This window comes from Metopolophium dirhodum, chromosome 1 (genome assembly GCF_019925205.1).
Source record: "Metopolophium dirhodum isolate CAU chromosome 1, ASM1992520v1, whole genome shotgun sequence".
Taxonomy (NCBI): domain Eukaryota; kingdom Metazoa; phylum Arthropoda; class Insecta; order Hemiptera; family Aphididae; genus Metopolophium; species Metopolophium dirhodum.
Genome location: NC_083560.1, coordinates 115,187,740 through 115,207,134, shown reverse-complemented (window position 1 = coordinate 115,207,134; position 19,395 = coordinate 115,187,740). Strand labels below are relative to the sequence as shown.

Here is a 19,395-nt window from a genome sequence, read left to right as displayed (position 1 = left end):
GATATTTATTGAAAGATCCCGTTTGTTTTTTTATAAACTCATCCCTCTGTTGTTTACGTGCTCTTTTATTACTTCCAGCTGATTTGTCTAAAATTAATTTAATTTATTTCTGATAAGTAAATGTATCTTAAAAAGTAAGAAAAATATTATAACACAAAGCAAAATAATATACCTAATATATTAGCCTAGAAAAAAAAACAAATTACATTTTTTCTTTAAGTAATATTCGTCTTAGTAACTAACTCCAAATAATTAAAAATAAATTTGAAAAATTCACAAAACAGATGTTTTTCCATACTTAAAATAAGTAATTAAACAAAATTATAAAAGTTATTATACAAAACTATAAAAGTAATGTTTTTCAACTTGATAAAAATTTTATTCAAATATACAAAATCAGTTATTAGCAAAGATTAAAATTAAAAATAAGTGTGATGTACACAAAATAAAAAGCACAACATAATATATAATCCGAGAACAAATAATTTAACACTAGTTTAAAATTATGACACTGACAATCATTTGCACAACAAAATACAATTAAAATCAGTTTCTTGGATTTAACTGCAGGTCATATTATATTGGACGTATTTTTCAATTCTTAAATATTTTTTTATTATGAGTTGATAATGATGCTTCTACTGCTTGGTACACCTTCAGAACCTATGCATGTATAAGAACCTGTAACCCTTAGGCTAGGTTCACATGAAGAGCGTTAAACGCGCGTTTTTAGTCAGTGTTCACATGAATTACAGATTTTACGCGTTAAGCGCGCGTATAACTATAGTCAGTCGTGTTTAATATTCCGGTGAAGATGGACGTAGCAGAAGCTGTATGCTTATGGACATTATATAGACGATATTGCTGTCCATATATGGCATGTTGATATCCATCAGATGATGATGTCTGATTTTGTAAAATTAAATAATACATATCAATTTTAAGTTTGAGACGTTTGTTTTCGGGAACTTTTTTAATTTCTTTTACTAGTGATACACAAAATAGTTTATCTTCATCATCCTCATATTTTTTTTCGGGAACATATCGTTGAGCCATACTTTTTTCCAATATGATTGCGAAATGTTCATCAGCTGGATGTAATTTTATTTTTTTTTTTGTTCTTACGACAATCTTCTTCAGGACTTTTAAAACTGTCATCTACATCATTTACGTTGTAAGTATTTTTAGTTATTTTTACATTTTCATCATCAGTTGAAAAACTGCTTTCGGTTACGTTATTTTCTACTGACCCTTGCAGAAACCGTAATCTTTCAAAATGTACGTAAGTAGATTTGTTCGATCTTCCTGAACCTGATTTCACCATTTTACATTTTTTGGCTTCGCTTACATAATTGTATTGTAAACGCGCGTTTAACGCTCTTCATGTGAACCTAGCCTTATATTATAGGTGAGTTCAGATTTAATACTTTTACATTCTTTCAATGAAACTGGTGCAAATGGTTTTTAAGGAATGAAGAACAATTTCCTTTTGACAAAATGCACACTTTTTAATATTTTTAAGTGATACAAGATGAGAACATTGAACATTGAACAATGAAAAACATTATTAACAATATTATTTCGGTGATTATTAGAGATGTTTTTTTTAAAATATTTAAAAGATTCTAATATTAAAGTTTGATGTCATCTTTCTCAATCTAATCAAATATTTAATATATGTTTAATTATAAAATAATTCAATGTTTTATTTGTTTGTTATATCCATTTAAGTATAGGTGGATATCTACTTTTTCTCCAAATATTTCTTCAATTTGCCGATGAAGAGTAAAATCTTGTAAAGCCTTTTCTTTAAGTATTGGTCCACTGGTTGTAATATTTTTAGCACGGGCTGCACAAAACCATTCGTATACAACTTCGTTGATATTGCCTGATTCGGTTTTACGACGTTTTGTAGTTTTCATTTGATCATTACCGTGGGATTTCCATAATTTTAAAATAGTTTCTCTGTTTTTTATTAAGTCGGTGGCTTGAGTTCTTCCTATTCCAAATTTATGTGCAAGAGTACGTGCACTCACATTTTCTTTTTGGTAAAAATCTAACAATTTGATTTTTTCTGTTAAAGTTAGATGTTTTCGTTTGGACGCCTTTGAAATTATAGGTACGTACTTCGAAACGTTTTAAACATACACTGAACACAAATGACAAAATACACAGTCACAGACAATTGTTATCGCCTTATAGACATTATAAATTAAGCTCGTTAAGATAAACTGCCAACAATAATTTCGAAATAATAATTTTCCATTTGATATATGTATGTACTTTTAAATGTCGACCATTAATTAGAGTGCCCGCTATTTAGAAGTATTAATGTATTTTTCCCATAACACTCGACGGGACCAAACAAATTGACCGTTACATAGAGGTGACCGTCCTATAGAGGTGACTGTTAACGGAAGTTTCACTGTATATATAAAAATAACCCACCCGGCTGCAAAATAATGAACAATAATAATAAAACGTGTATTAAAATAATTTTGGCGTGCTGCTAAAATTACTTTTATCCCACTGTGGGACGCCTTGTTGGTAAATGGTCTTCCACGGCAGACCAACAATTGTGTGGAAAGTTTTCACAACGCATTAGGGATGAAGTTTAAAGTCACTCACCCAAATTTATGGATATTTTTAGGTAAGTATATTCTTTTTTGATTCTATAACAATTCATAGTGTATAGATTACAGGTTTACGTATTTGTTTTGAATCTCATCCGTCTTTCAAAATAAACCATAAATAAGGCGTATACAATTTTGGGTTGAATTTCTAGAATTACTAAGGACTTTAAAAATCCTATATGTTTAAAAAAATTGTATACTTCTTTAGATCAAATCTAGAATTTGGCTCTTTAATTTGGTCTAATAATTATTAAACTTACTCAAATGAGCTTAATAATATTCAGTATAAATTCCTGAAAACAGTTGCCCAAGGATCTGTTAAATGAATTTAAAGTATTTACAACGTAACAATTATTTGACCACACAGGTTTAAATTCTTATTTTATTTTTGTAAAATTTGGCTCTCAAGTAAACAAGTTGCAAATACTAAGATAATAAGAATAGAGTTGGAAAATAAAATTGAAAAAAAAATTAAATGACGCATATGTCCCAACTTATGTGGGCTAATGGTCATTGATAATATATTTAGTAAGCATTTTTTTTTCTAAATAAATTTAATTTATTTCTGATAAGTAAATGTATCTTAAAAAGTAAGAAAAATATTATAACACAAAGCAAAATAATATACCTAATATATTAGCCTAGAAAAAAAAACAAATTACATTTTTTCTTTAAGTAATATTCGTCTTAGTAACTAACTCCAAATAATTAAAAATAAATTTGAAAAATTCACAAAACAGATGTTTTTCCATACTTAAAATAAGTAATTAAACAAAATTATAAAAGTTATTATACAAAACTATAAAAGTAATGTTTTTCAACTTGATAAAAATTTTATTCAAATATACAAAATCAGTTATTAGCAAAGATTAAAATTAAAAATAAGTGTGATGTACACAAAATAAAAAGCACAACATAATATATAATCCGAGAACAAATAATTTAACACTAGTTTAAAATTATGACACTGACAATCATTTGCACAACAAATACAATTAAAATCAGTTTCTTGGATTTAACTGCAGGTCATATTATATTGGACGTATTTTTCAATTCTTAAATATTTTTTTATTATGAGTTGATAATGATGCTTCTACTGCTTGGTACACCTTCAGAACCTATGCATGTATAAGAACCTGTAACCCTTAGGCTAGGTTCACATGAAGAGCGTTAAACGCGCGTTTTTAGTCAGTGTTCACATGAATTACAGATTTTACGCGTTAAGCGCGCGTATAACTATAGTCAGTCGTGTTTAATATTCCGGTGAAGATGGACGTAGCAGAAGCTGTATGCTTATGGACATTATATAGACGATATTGCTGTCCATATATGGCATGTTGATATCCATCAGATGATGATGTCTGATTTTGTAAAATTAAATAATACATATCAATTTTAAGTTTGAGACGTTTGTTTTCGGGAACTTTTTTAATTTCTTTTACTAGTGATACACAAAATAGTTTATCTTCATCATCCTCATATTTTTTTTCGAGAACATATCGTTGAGCCATACTTTTTTCCAATATGATTGCGAAATGTTCATCAGCTGGATGTAATTTTATTTTTTTTTTTGTTCTTACGACAATCTTCTTCAGGACTTTTAAAACTGTCATCTACATCATTTACGTTGTAAGTATTTTTAGTTATTTTTACATTTTCATCATCAGTTGAAAAACTGCTTTCGGTTACGTTATTTTCTACTGACCCTTGCAGAAACCGTAATCTTTCAAAATGTACGTAAGTAGATTTGTTCGATCTTCCTGAACCTGATTTCACCATTTTACATTTTTTGGCTTCGCTTACATAATTGTATTGTAAACGCGCGTTTAACGCTCTTCATGTGAACCTAGCCTTATATTATAGGTGAGTTCAGATTTAATACTTTTACATTCTTTCAATGAAACTGGTGCAAATGGTTTTTAAGGAATGAACAACAATTTCCTTTTGACAAAATGCACACTTTTTAATATTTTTAAGTGATACAAGATGAGAACATTGAACATTGAACAATGAAAAACATTATTAACAATATTATTTCGGTGATTATTAGAGATGTTTTTTTTAAAATATTTAAAAGATTCTAATATTAAAGTTTGATGTCATCTTTCTCAATCTAATCAAATATTTAATATATGTTTAATTATAAAGTAATTCAATGTTTTATTTGTTTGTTATATCCATTTAAGTATAGGTGGATATCTACTTTTTCTCCAAACATTTCTTCAATTTGCCGATGAAGAGTAAAATCTTGTAAAGCCTTTCCTTTAAGTGTTGGTCCACTGGTTGTAATATTTTTAGCACGGGCTGCACAAAACCATTCGTATACAACTTCGTTGATATTGCCTGATTCGGTTTTACGACGTTTTGTAGTTTTCATTTGATCATTACCGTGGGATTTCCATAATTTTAAAATAGTTTCTCTGTTTTTTATTAAGTCGGTGGCTTGAGTTCTTCCTATTCCAAATTTATGTGCAAGAGTACGTGCACTCACATTTTCTTTTTGGTAAAAATCTAACAATTTGATTTTTTCTGTTAAAGTTAGATGTTTTCGTTTGGACGCCTTTGAAATTATAGGTACGTACTTCGAAACGTTTTAAACATACACTGAACACAAATGACAAAATACACAGTCACAGACAATTGTTATCGCCTTATAGACATTATAAATTAAGCTCGTTAAGATAAACTGCCAACAATAATTTCGAAATAATAATTTTCCATTTGATATATGTATGTACTTTTAAATGTTGACCATTAATTAGAGTGCCCGCTATTTAGAAGTATTAATGTATTTTTCCCATAACACTCGACGGGACCAAACAAATTGACCGTTACATAGAGGTGACCGTCCTATAGAGGTGACCGTTAACGGAAGTTTCACTGTATATATAAAAATAACCCACCCGGCTGCAAAATAATGAACAATAATAATAAAACGTGTATTAAAATAATTTTGGCGTGCTGCTAAAAATACTTTTATCCCACTGTGGGACGCCTTGTTGGTAAATGGTCTTCCACGGCAGACCAACAATTGTGTGGAAAGTTTTCACAACGCATTAGGGATGAAGTTTAAAGTCACTCACCCAAATTTATGGATATTTTTAGGTAAGTATATTCTTTTTTGATTCTATAACAATTCATAGTGTATAGATTACAGGTTTACGTATTTGTTTTGAATCTCATCCGTCTTTCAAAATAAACCATAAATAAGGCGTATACAATTTTGGGTTGAATTTCTAGAATTACTAAGGACTTTAAAAATCCTATATGTTTAAAAAAATTGTATACTTCTTTAGATCAAATCTAGAATTTGGCTCTTTAATTTGGTCTAATAATTATTAAACTTACTCAAATGAGCTTAATAATATTCAGTATAAATTCCTGAAAACAGTTGCCCAAGGATCTGTTAAATGAATTTAAAGTATTTACAACGTAACAATTATTTGACCACACAGGTTTAAATTCTTATTTTATTTTTGTAAAATTTGGCTCTCAAGTAAACAAGTTGCAAATACTAACATAATAAGAATAGAGTTGGAAAATAAAATTGAAAAAAAAATTAAATGACGCATATGTGTTGGACACAGATAACGTACATTACGTAATTATGCATATATTAATATAAACCACAATCATCGGCGAACCTACCGTCTGATATCACTCCGCCGACGGGTCCCGTTCAAAGCGCACCGTGTCATAACGCCTTTTTTACTATTGTAACGACGTTATATACACAATTTAGATATTAATCGTGTAAACTATACAGATAAGAATATCTTTTACCAGCTACAACCAAGAACCATTTTGGCAATCAGATCGGAACACGGACCTCCATATCCAACGACATCCGATGGTTTCGTGAGTCGGCTGACAGCCACATAACAATTATTGTTTATTATTATTATTCCCATTATATTATTGTAACTTATTATTTATACATATTATTATTATTACTACTATTCGTCATACTTCCCCTATTGGTCGCGACCGCCCCACTATACATGTATTATTATTATATATTTTGCCCACAATACATACCACAAAATCAGTTTAAAGTATTTTCTTGTGTTTTGGTACCCTATAATATCCGATATTAATTATATATAAGCAACGAAACGTCGATTAACTCCAGCGATCTGTGATCAACGGCTAGTCACGTTACATTTTGGTCCTTCGAACCGGATCGTGGGCTGCCCTAAAAGAATACTTTGAACTTGTGTGAATAATTACTTCTTATTGATATAATACTATAACTTTGTGAACTCACGAGTTGTGTTATTTAAATCACGCTGTATAAATTGTATCATATCTCCTATCCATTGGGTTAAGTATTTTGGTTTGTGTCGACGCCGTTATCTGGTTGTCGCTCGCTCGTCGTCGTCGTCGTCGTCGGTATCCAAAGGTTGAAATGCACGAATTCCAGGTCGTTAAATATTTATCATTATGAGAAAATAATATTGACCGTTTGTGGGGCTCATATCTAGTTTTCGATTAACTGCATTGTCGTGAGCATAAAACAGGTAGTGATCGTCACATTTGTTTTGTCCCAATTAGCGATAACATAAATCATCACACGTAATTAAGCTAATTGCGTGACCCACCATCGTTTTTAAAATTATTATCGACACACGATACTAGATAAAAGTGTTTGCTACCGGAATTCAATAGATACGTACTACTAGATACAGATACTTATTTACATTACCCATGTCGTCAGAGGGTAACGAAGGTTCCCAACGGGATGAGCGTGCTCTGAGACGTGCCATCGCAAAGCGCAACGAACTGGTTGAACACATGAAAACATTGTACGACATAGCTTTAACGTTACAAACAGATAAAAGTGTTATTCCTATATTTCTCGCTCGCAATAAAGATGTTGAAAATTATGTCATGGATCTCAATTTGGAGACGGACATTATTTTAGATCAATTAATTGTACTAAACAGAGATAGTGAATATGCAATACAACATATACCCATAAAAAGGACGTTTATGGAACAATACTATTTTATAACTGCAATTACATCCACATTAGGTTTGGATGCCCGCTCTAACGCACACCATGAAACGACAAGTTCCCAATGTCAGTTACCAAAAATACAGTTACCTATATTCGATGGTGAACTATTGCAATGGCGAACTTTTCGTGACACATTTGCGTCATTAGTTCATGACAATCCTACTCTGTCGCAAATCGAAAAGTTTCACTATTTAATATCATCTGTTACGGGGTCCGCAGCTTCTTGTGTCCGTGCCCTTCCGCTTACAGCGGACAATTATATTATTGTTTGGAATAACTTACATACTCGCTATGATAATAAACGTGTATTGATTACTGCTCATTTGGACTCAATATTTCGATTTGCCCCATTACAAAAAGAGTCATTATCAGGCCTACAAAACTTTTTAAGTACATTTCAAGAAAATATAGCGTCGATTAGGGCTCTTGACATCAATGATTTTGAAGGCTTCTTATTGTTTTATGTGGCTTCGCGAGCATTAGACTCAACAACCAAACGATTGTTTGAGTCCGCGCATCACAATGTAACCACGCCTAGCATTGACTTGCTGCTAACATTTATACAAACACGTTGCAATATTTTACATAACTCTTCATCGGTAATTTGTCATCAATCCAATAAACAACCACAAAAATACGTCCGTAATAAGACTTCATTGATGTCATTAAACGATAGGAAATTATGCATTAAATGTAAAAATACACATTTCCTACATCAATGTCCTGATTTTATTCAATGTACTGTTCACCAGCGTTTTAAGTTTGCACAAGCGAATCGATTGTGTATGAACTGTTTAAACCCACAACACAAGACTTCTGAGTGTATTTCTACACATACGTGTCGACAATGTTCTGGCAAGCATCACACTATGTTACATTTGGACAAAATCAATAAAAGAAAAGAGTTACCTCCTAACCCGTCTGCAGACTGTCCGTCCAGTTCAGTGAGTATCCCTGAACCAGTTGTTACACCAAATGAAGCACCATTTAGTGGAACAACATGTACATCAAGTAATGTTATATTGGGGACAATCGTTATACGCATTCGTGATTACATGGGCCATTGGACAAACGTCCGAACTCTGTTAGACACTGGCTCTCAAGTATCAGTAATAACAAATGCCTGCGTGACGCGGTTAGGTTTAGAACGTCGTCAATGTCAAACAGAGATAACCGGACTATCACAGACTATTGTAACAGCTACCAAAGGAAGTACATGGTGTACCTTTGTACCTGTTAATAAAGAAAGTCCTCATATATCATGCGAACCGTTAATTTTGTCACGCATAACAGGTCCTATGCCGACGATGACACTAGATTCTAAAATTCGCCGAACGTATAGTCATATCGAGTTTGCTGACCCACACTTTGATACACCTGGACCAATTGAGTTTCTATTGGGAGCAGATATCTATCCGAACATTTTTGGTAATTGTTCACGTATGTTACATACTCCAGGTTTGCCGTCCGCATATGAGACACTTTTCGGTTGGATAATATTAGGTCAGTCAAATGTCAACGTTTCTACGTCACCGGTATCACTATTACTCATGGCTGAACCATCTATCGAAAATATGTTATGTAAGTTTTGGGAACTTGAAGAACCCACAAAATCCACGTTGCCATTCACCGATGACCAGAGATGTGAAGACCATTTCAAACAAACTACGAAAAGAGACTCTACGGGACGTTATTCGGTTTCATTTCCGTTTCGTATCAACCCATCTCACCTCGGAGACTCGCACGAAATGGCACTTTCGAGATTTTATAATTTAGAACGCAAGCTATTAAAAGATCGTGAACTTTATGATCAATATCGTGCGTTTATGCAAGAATATAAAGACCTCGGTCATATGACCATAGCTCGTCAACCCGGTAAATACTACATTCCACATCACGCTGTGGTTAAACGCATCGGTTCAGCAGTAAAACTTAGAGTCGTTTTTGATGCGTCAGCCAAGTCGTCAACGGGAAAATCACTTAACGACTTACTTCATGTTGGCCCGAAATTACAAACCGATATTTCCGATTTACTACATCGATGTCGTACACTTAAATATATGTTCACTGCGGACATATGTAAAATGTACAGACAAATTAAAATAAATACTGATGATTGTACATATCAACATATATTATGGCGTAAAAGTCCGGTTGATCAACTTGAAGAATACGAACTGCTCACGGTGACATACGGGGTCTCCGTGTCACCTTATCAAGCCATTCGAGTCCTACATCAGTTAGAGATAGATAGTGGTAGTATATATCCTAATATAACTAATATTTTGTCTACACAAACGTATGTGGATGATATAATCTCAGGTCACAATACCACATCGGGTTTACTTGTTCAGTACGAAGAGCTCATAAACTTATTACAACACGGTGGATTTGAACTAAAAAAGTGGTCATCCAATTGTCCAGCGTTATTACGTAAGATTCCTGAGGACGATAGAGCAATCAACATTTCATTTGACCCTAAAGACGATGGATCTGTGAAAATACTAGGACTTCATTGGGATCCGATCCATGACCTTTTTAGTTATCACGTATCGAATATTTTTGATAACTGGACTAAGAGAACAGTCTTGTCAACTATAGCACAGTTATATGACCCACTTGGTGCATTAGCTCCGGTCATATTTTGGGCAAAATGTTTTATGCAGCGGTTGTGGCAATCTGGCATAAACTGGGACGATCCGTTACCTCCCCTGTTATTAAACGATTGGAAACAGTTTTCTGGGGAACTTCATTTATTATCAGGCATTAAAATACGTCGACATATTCACACATATACGCACCAGTCCGTGCAGTTGATTGGTTTTTCCGATGCGTCGGAAAAGGGTTACTCATCAGTAGTCTATATTCGGTGTGTTGACAGTACGGGAAATATTTTAGTTTATTTACTTACAGCTAAATCCAAAGTGGCACCCCTCAAGCTAGGCAAACTGGATAATAATCTTACTATTCCCCGTCTTGAGTTGTGTGGCGCCTTGTTGTTGGCCCAAACATTACATCGTATGTCAATAACACTGAAGGATATTATACCCGTTATAGAAATACACGCCTGGACGGATTCGAAGGTCGTTTTGTCATGGTTGACGTCACCGCAGTCGAATTTTAAGATTTTTGTAACAAATCGATTATCTAAAATTGCCGACTTATTGCCAAATTGTCAATGGCGCCATGTGTCATCAGATCTGAATCCCGCTGACTGTGTATCCCGAGGGATATTTCCATCTCTAATTCAAAATAATTTGCTGTACTGGAATGGACCTCCGTTTCTATTATTACCTGATCACTTATGGCCATCGTCAAAAATAACGTTGATTCCACCATCACAGTTGCCGGAATATAAACCAAGCCAATGTGTATGTAATATTATAGTACCTGACGCGCCATTAGAGTGGATAAACAACTTTTCGTCGTTCACCCGGTTGATACGCGTCACAGCGTGGATAATACGATTCTGTCAACGAACAAGACAAAAACGTAAGCTACTGGAACCTCTATCACTGGAACCTTTGTCGCGTGAGGAGTTAGACAATGCCATAATTCCACTCGTCATAACAACGCAAAAAAATAGTTTCTCAAATTTATTACAAACGCTGCAAGTCCCAGATGCCAAAGTTTCACCTCGATCGCTAGCTCAACTGTCACCGTTTGTTGACGTATGTGGTATACTTCGAGTTGGAGGTCGTATACGTCAATCGAACGCACCTGTAACTACACACCATCCTATTCTATTGCCAAAAGAATCTGCATTAACGACATTAATTATCCGTCATTTCCATTTGACGTATTTCCACGCTGGCGCACAACTTACAGCATCACTTCTTCGACGGCGGTATTGGATATTATCATGTCGGTTAGCGATCCGAAGTGTTATCTTTAAGTGTGTCATATGTGCTAGACATAGAGCCACAGCCCCTCAACCATTGATGGCTGATCTGCCAGCGTATCGCGTTCGTCCAGCTCGGCCGTTTTCACACGTGGGGATTGATTTTGCTGGACCATTTCTTATAAAGGAAGGACGTCGAAAAACCACCCGGTCCATAAAATGCTACTTATGTATATTTGTGTGTATGGTAGTAAAGGCTTCTCATATCGAAGTTGTCTCGGATCTATCAACAGATGCATTTCTAGCGTCACTACATCGGTTCGTATCTCGACGAGGCATACCGTCCAATATTTATACCGATTGTGGAAGCAACTTTAAGGGTGCCGACCGACAGTTACAACTGTTATTTTCGGATCCATCATCTCAATCATCGTTTATTGGCGCTATTCCATGTAAGTGGCATTTCAACCCACCTGCCGCACCGCACTTTGGAGGACTCTGGGAAGCTGCTGTCAAGTCAACCAAATACCATCTACGACGAGTTATCGGTACGCAATTACTTACGTATGAGGAATTGTCTACGTTATCGGCTCGCGTAGAGGGTATCCTAAACTCACGACCGTTGACAGCATTATCGACGGATCCCAATGATCTGTGTTCGTTATCACCCGGAGATTTTCTCATTGGTCAGCCATTGGTCGCTATACCTGAGTCCGATACGACTTCAACGCCATTGAATCGACTTAACCGTTGGGAGTTGATACGTCACATGTATCAATCGTTTTGGAAACGCTGGTCCAATGAATATTTGACGTCTATACAAAGTCGTAATAAATGGACGCATCAGCAACGAAATGTCAAGGTTGGAGATCTCGTCCTTGTCCAAACGCCCAATCAACCTCCCACACATTGGAAGCTCGGACGTATTGAAGAAGTGCATCCCGGAAGTGATGACATAGTGCGCGTTGTAACTGTCCGTACGGCCGACAGTGTTGTAAAACGACCAGTGGTAAAATTAGCTAAACTGCCATTGGATACTAACCCATCCATATAAGTTCCTATTCAATATATCCTATTATTTATCATTGTAATTATAATTATTTATTATTTACTATTTATATGTAATCTTGTTTTATTATACTTGTGTATTATTATTTTCTATTTATTATCATATCTATGTATGTCCCGATATGAATCTACCTTATACCTATAATTTGTTATGTTATATCTTTTATTATTATAAAAATAAGTTTTCTTATATAAACTTGGCTCCGAAACCATTACCATAAGGAAGGAAGAGCCGTGTATACCTACTCCAGTGTCTCGTTATCACCTTCAATGATTGAAAGTCATACTCGTCTTTCAATGGTGCGAGTATGTTGGACACAGATAACGTACATTACGTAATTATGCATATATTAATATAAACCACAATCATCGGCGAACCTACCGTCTGATATCACTCCGCCGACGGGTCCCGTTCAAAGCGCACCGTGTCATAACGCCTTTTTTACTATTGTAACGACGTTATATACACAATTTAGATATTAATCGTGTAAACTATACAGATAAGAATATCTTTTACCAGCTACAACCAAGAACCATTTTGGCAATCAGATCGGAACACGGACCTCCATATCCAACGACATCCGATGGTTTCGTGAGTCGGCTGACAGCCACATAACAATTATTGTTTATTATTATTATTCCCATTATATTATTGTAACTTATTATTTATACATATTATTATTATTACTACTATTCGTCATACTTCCCCTATTTGTCGCGACCGCCCCACTATACATGTATTATTATTATATATTTTGCCCACAATACATACCACAAAATCAGTTTAAAGTATTTTCTTGTGTTTTGGTACCCTATAATATCCGATATTAATTATATATAAGCAACGAAACGTCGATTAACTCCAGCGATCTGTGATCAACGGCTAGTCACGTTACATATGTCCCAACTTATGGTCATTGATAATATATTTAGTAAGCATTTTTTTTTCTAAATAAATTTAATTTATTTCTGATAAGTAAATGTATCTTAAAAAGTAAGAAAAATATTATAACACAAAGCAAAATAATATACCTAATATATTAGCCTAGAAAAAAAAACAAATTACATTTTTTCTTTAAGTAATATTCGTCTTAGTAACTAACTCCAAATAATTAAAAATAAATTTGAAAAATTCACAAAACAGATGTTTTTCCATACTTAAAATAAGTAATTAAACAAAATTATAAAAGTTATTATACAAAACTATAAAAGTAATGTTTTTCAACTTGATAAAAATTTTATTCAAATATACAAAATCAGTTATTAGCAAAGATTAAAATTAAAAATAAGTGTGATGTACACAAAATAAAAAGCACAACATAATATATAATCCGAGAACAAATAATTTAACACTAGTTTAAAATTATGACACTGACAATCATTTGCACAACAAATACAATTAAAATCAGTTTCTTGGATTTAACTGCAGGTCATATTATATTGGACGTATTTTTCAATTCTTAAATATTTTTTTATTATGAGTTGATAATGATGCTTCTACTGCTTGGTACACCTTCAGAACCTATGCATGTATAAGAACCTGTAACCCTTAGGCTAGGTTCACATGAAGAGCGTTAAACGCGCGTTTTTAGTCAGTGTTCACATGAATTACAGATTTTACGCGTTAAGCGCGCGTATAACTATAGTCAGTCGTGTTTAATATTCCGGTGAAGATGGACGTAGCAGAAGCTGTATGCTTATGGACATTATATAGACGATATTGCTGTCCATATATGGCATGTTGATATCCATCAGATGATGATGTCTGATTTTGTAAAATTAAATAATACATATCAATTTTAAGTTTGAGACGTTTGTTTTCGGGAACTTTTTTAATTTCTTTTACTAGTGATACACAAAATAGTTTATCTTCATCATCCTCATATTTTTTTTCGGGAACATATCGTTGAGCCATACTTTTTTCCAATATGATTGCGAAATGTTCATCAGCTGGATGTAATTTTATTTTTTTTTTTGTTCTTACGACAATCTTCTTCAGGACTTTTAAAACTGTCATCTACATCATTTACGTTGTAAGTATTTTTAGTTATTTTTACATTTTCATCATCAGTTGAAAAACTGCTTTCGGTTACGTTATTTTCTACTGACCCTTGCAGAAACCGTAATCTTTCAAAATGTACGTAAGTAGATTTGTTCGATCTTCCTGAACCTGATTTCACCATTTTACATTTTTTGGCTTCGCTTACATAATTGTATTGTAAACGCGCGTTTAACGCTCTTCATGTGAACCTAGCCTTATATTATAGGTGAGTTCAGATTTAATACTTTTACATTCTTTCAATGAAACTTGTGCAAATGGTTTTTAAGGAATGAAAAACAATTTCCTTTTGACAAAATGCACACTTTTTAATATTTTTAAGTGATACAAGATGAGAACATTGAACATTGACCAATGAAAAACATTATTAACAATATTATTTCGGTGATTATTAGAGATGTTTTTTTTAAAATATTTAAAAGATTCTAATATTAAAGTTTGATGTCATCTTTCTCAATCTAATCAAATATTTAATATATGTTTAATTATAAAATAATTCAATGTTTTATTTGTTTGTTATATCCATTTAAGTATAGGTGGATATCTACTTTTTCTCCAAATATTTCTTCAATTTGCCGATGAAGAGTAAAATCTTGTAAAGCCTTTTCTTTAAGTATTGGTCCACTGGTTGTAATATTTTTAGCACGGGCTGCACAAAACCATTCGTATACAACTTCGTTGATATTGCCTGATTCGGTTTTACGACGTTTTGTAGTTTTCATTTGATCATTACCGTGGGATTTCCATAATTTTAAAATAGTTTCTCTGTTTTTTATTAAGTCGGTGGCTTGAGTTCTTCCTATTCCAAATTTATGTGCAAGAGTACGTGCACTCACATTTTCTTTTTGGTAAAAATCTAACAATTTGATTTTTTCTGTTAAAGTTAGATGTTTTCGTTTGGACGCCTTTGAAATTATAGGTACGTACTTCGAAACGTTTTAAACATACACTGAACACAAATGACAAAATACACAGTCACAGACAATTGTTATCGCCTTATAGACATTATAAATTAAGCTCGTTAAGATAAACTGCCAACAATAATTTCGAAATAATAATTTTCCATTTGATATATGTATGTACTTTTAAATGTTGACCATTAATTAGAGTGCCCGCTATTTAGAAGTATTAATGTATTTTTCCCATAACACTCGACGGGACCAAACAAATTGACCGTTACATAGAGGTGACCGTCCTATAGAGGTGACCGTTAACGGAAGTTTCACTGTATATATAAAAATAACCCACCCGGCTGCAAAATAATGAACAATAATAATAAAACGTGTATTAAAATAATTTTGGCGTGCTGCTAAAATTACTTTTATCCCACTGTGGGACGCCTTGTTGGTAAATGGTCTTCCACGGCAGACCAACAATTGTGTGGAAAGTTTTCACAACGCATTAGGGATGAAGTTTAAAGTCACTCACCCAAATTTATGGATATTTTTAGGTAAGTATATTCTTTTTTGATTCTATAACAATTCATAGTGTATAGATTACAGGTTTACGTATTTGTTTTGAATCTCATCCGTCTTTCAAAATAAACCATAAATAAGGCGTATACAATTTTGGGTTGAATTTCTAGAATTACTAAGGACTTTAAAAATCCTATATGTTTAAAAAAATTGTATACTTCTTTAGATCAAATCTAGAATTTGGCTCTTTAATTTGGTCTAATAATTATTAAACTTACTCAAATGAGCTTAATAATATTCAGTATAAATTCCTGAAAACAGTTGCCCAAGGATCTGTTAAATGAATTTAAAGTATTTACAACGTAACAATTATTTGACCACACAGGTTTAAATTCTTATTTCATTTTTGTAAAATTTGGCTCTCAAGTAAACAAGTTGCAAATACTAACATAATAAGAATAGAGTTGGAAAATAAAATTGAAAAAAAAATTAAATGTCGCATATGTCCCAACTTATGGTCATTGATAATATATTTAGTAAGCATTTTTTTTTCTAAATAAATTTAATTTATTTCTGATAAGTATATGTATCTTAAAAAGTAAGAAAAATATTATAACACAAAGCAAAATAATATACCTAATATATTAGCCTAGAAAAAAAAACAAATTACATTTTTTCTTCAAGTAATATTCGTCTTAGTAACTACCTCCAAATAATTAAAAATAAATTTGAAAAATTCACAAAACAGATGTTTTTCCATACTTAAAATAAGTAATTAAACAAAATTATAAAAGTTATTATACAAAACTATAAAAGTAATGTTTTTCAACTTGATAAAAATTTTATTCAAATATACAAAATCAGTTATTAGCAAAGATTAAAATTAAAAATAAGTGTGATGTACACAAAATAAAAAGCACAACATAATATATAATCCGAGAACAAATAATTTAACACTAGTTTAAAATTATGACACTGACAATCATTTGCACAACAAATACAATTAAAATCAGTTTCTTGGATTTAACTGCAGGTCATATTATATTGGACGTATTTTTCAATTCTTAAATATTTTTTTATTATGAGTTGATAATGATGCTTCTACTGCTTGGTACACCTTCAGAACCTATGCATGTATAAGAACCTGTAACCCTTAGGCTAGGTTCACATGAAGAGCGTTAAACGCGCGTTTTTAGTCAGTGTTCACATGAATTACAGATTTTACGCGTTAAGCGCGCGTATAACTATAGTCAGTCGTGTTTAATATTCCGGTGAAGATGGACGTAGCAGAAGCTGTATGCTTATGGACATTATATAGACGATATTGCTGTCCATATATGGCATGTTGATATCCATCAGATGATGATGTCTGATTTTGTAAAATTAAATAATACATATCAATTTTAAGTTTGAGACGTTTGTTTTCGGGAACTTTTTTAATTTCTTTTACTAGTGATACACAAAATAGTTTATCTTCATCATCCTCATATTTTTTTTCGGGAACATATCGTTGAGCCATACTTTTTTCCAATATGATTGCGAAATGTTCATCAGCTGGATGTAATTTTATTTTTTTTTTTGTTCTTACGACAATCTTCTTCAGGACTTTTAAAACTGTCATCTACATCATTTACGTTGTAAGTATTTTTAGTTATTTTTACATTTTCATCATCAGTTGAAAAACTGCTTTCGGTTACGTTATTTTCTACTGACCCTTGCAGAAACCGTAATCTTTCAAAATGTACGTAAGTAGATTTGTTCGATCTTCCTGAACCTGATTTCACCATTTTACATTTTTTGGCTTCGCTTACATAATTGTATTGTAAACGCGCGTTTAACGCTCTTCATGTGAACCTAGCCTTATATTATAGGTGAGTTCAGATTTAATACTTTTACATTCTTTCAATGAAACTGGTGCAAATGGTTTTTAAGGAATGAAAAACAATTTCCTTTTGACAAAATGCACACTTTTTAATATTTTTAAGTGATACAAGATGAGAACATTGAACATTGAACAATGAAAAACATTATTAACAATATTATTTCGGTGATTATTAGAGATGTTTTTTTTAAAATATTTAAAAGATTCTAATATTAAAGTTTGATGTCATCTTTCTCAATCTAATCAAATATTTAATATATGTTTAATTATAAAATAATTCAATGTTTTATTTGTTTGTTATATCCATTTAAGTATAGGTGGATATCTACTTTTTCTCCAAATATTTCTTCAATTTGCCGATGAAGAGTAAAATCTTGTAAAGCCTTTTCTTTAAGTATTGGTCCACTGGTTGTAATATTTTTAGCACGGGCTGCACAAAACCATTCGTATACAACTTCGTTGATATTGCCTGATTCGGTTTTACGACGTTTTGTAGTTTTCATTTGATCATTACCGTGGGATTTCCATAATTTTAAAATAGTTTCTCTGTTTTTTATTAAGTCGGTGGCTTGAGTTCTTCCTATTCCAAATTTATCTGCAAGAGTACGTGCACTCACATTTTCTTTTTGGTAAAAATCTAACAATTTGATTTTTTCTGTTAAAGTTAGATGTTTTCGTTTGGACGCCTTTGAAATTATAGCTACGTACTTCGAAACGTTTTAAACATACACTGAACACAAATGACAAAATACACAGTCACAGACAATTGTTATCGCCTTATAGACATTATAAATTAAGCTCGTTAAGATAAACTGCCAACAATAATTTCGAAATAATAATTTTCCATTTGATATATGTATGTACTTTTAAATGTTGACCATTAATTAGAGTGCCCGCTATTTAGAAGTATTAATGTATTTTTCCCATAACACTCGACGGGACCAAACAAATTGACCGTTACATAGAGGTGACCGTCCTATAGAGGTGACCGTTAACGGAAGTTTCACTGTATATATAAAAATAACCCACCCGGCTGCAAAATAATGAACAATAATAATAAAACGTGTATTAAAATAATTTTGGCGTGCTGCTAAAATTACTTTTATCCCACTGTGGGACGCCTTGTTGGTAAATGGTCTTCCACGGCAGACCAACAATTGTGTGGAAAGTTTTCACAACGCATTAGGGATGAAGTTTAAAGTCACTCACCCAAATTTATGGATATTTTTAGGTAAGTATATTCTTTTTTGATTCTATAACAATTCATAGTGTATAGATTACAGGTTTACGTATTTGTTTTGAATCTCATCCGTCTTTCAAAATAAACCATAAATAAGGCGTATACAGTTTTGGGTTGAATTTCTAGAATTACTAAGGACTTTAAAAATCCTATATGTTTAAAAAAATTGTATACTTCTTTAGATCAAATCTAGAATTTGGCTCTTTAATTTGGTCTAATAATTATTAAACTTACTCA

The 19,395-nt window shown here is 32.5% G+C and overlaps 1 protein-coding gene across 1 annotated transcript; it reads left to right on the top strand.

Annotated features, from left to right (window-relative positions):
• The first annotated feature begins 7,340 nt into the window (after positions 1–7,340).
• Positions 7,341–12,548, top strand: LOC132952274 (uncharacterized). Its single transcript, XM_061024527.1, has one exon. It carries the CDS (start codon positions 7,341–7,343, stop codon positions 12,546–12,548), a length of 5,208 nt encoding a protein of 1,735 aa, XP_060880510.1.
• Positions 12,549–19,395: the final 6,847 nt, after the last annotated feature.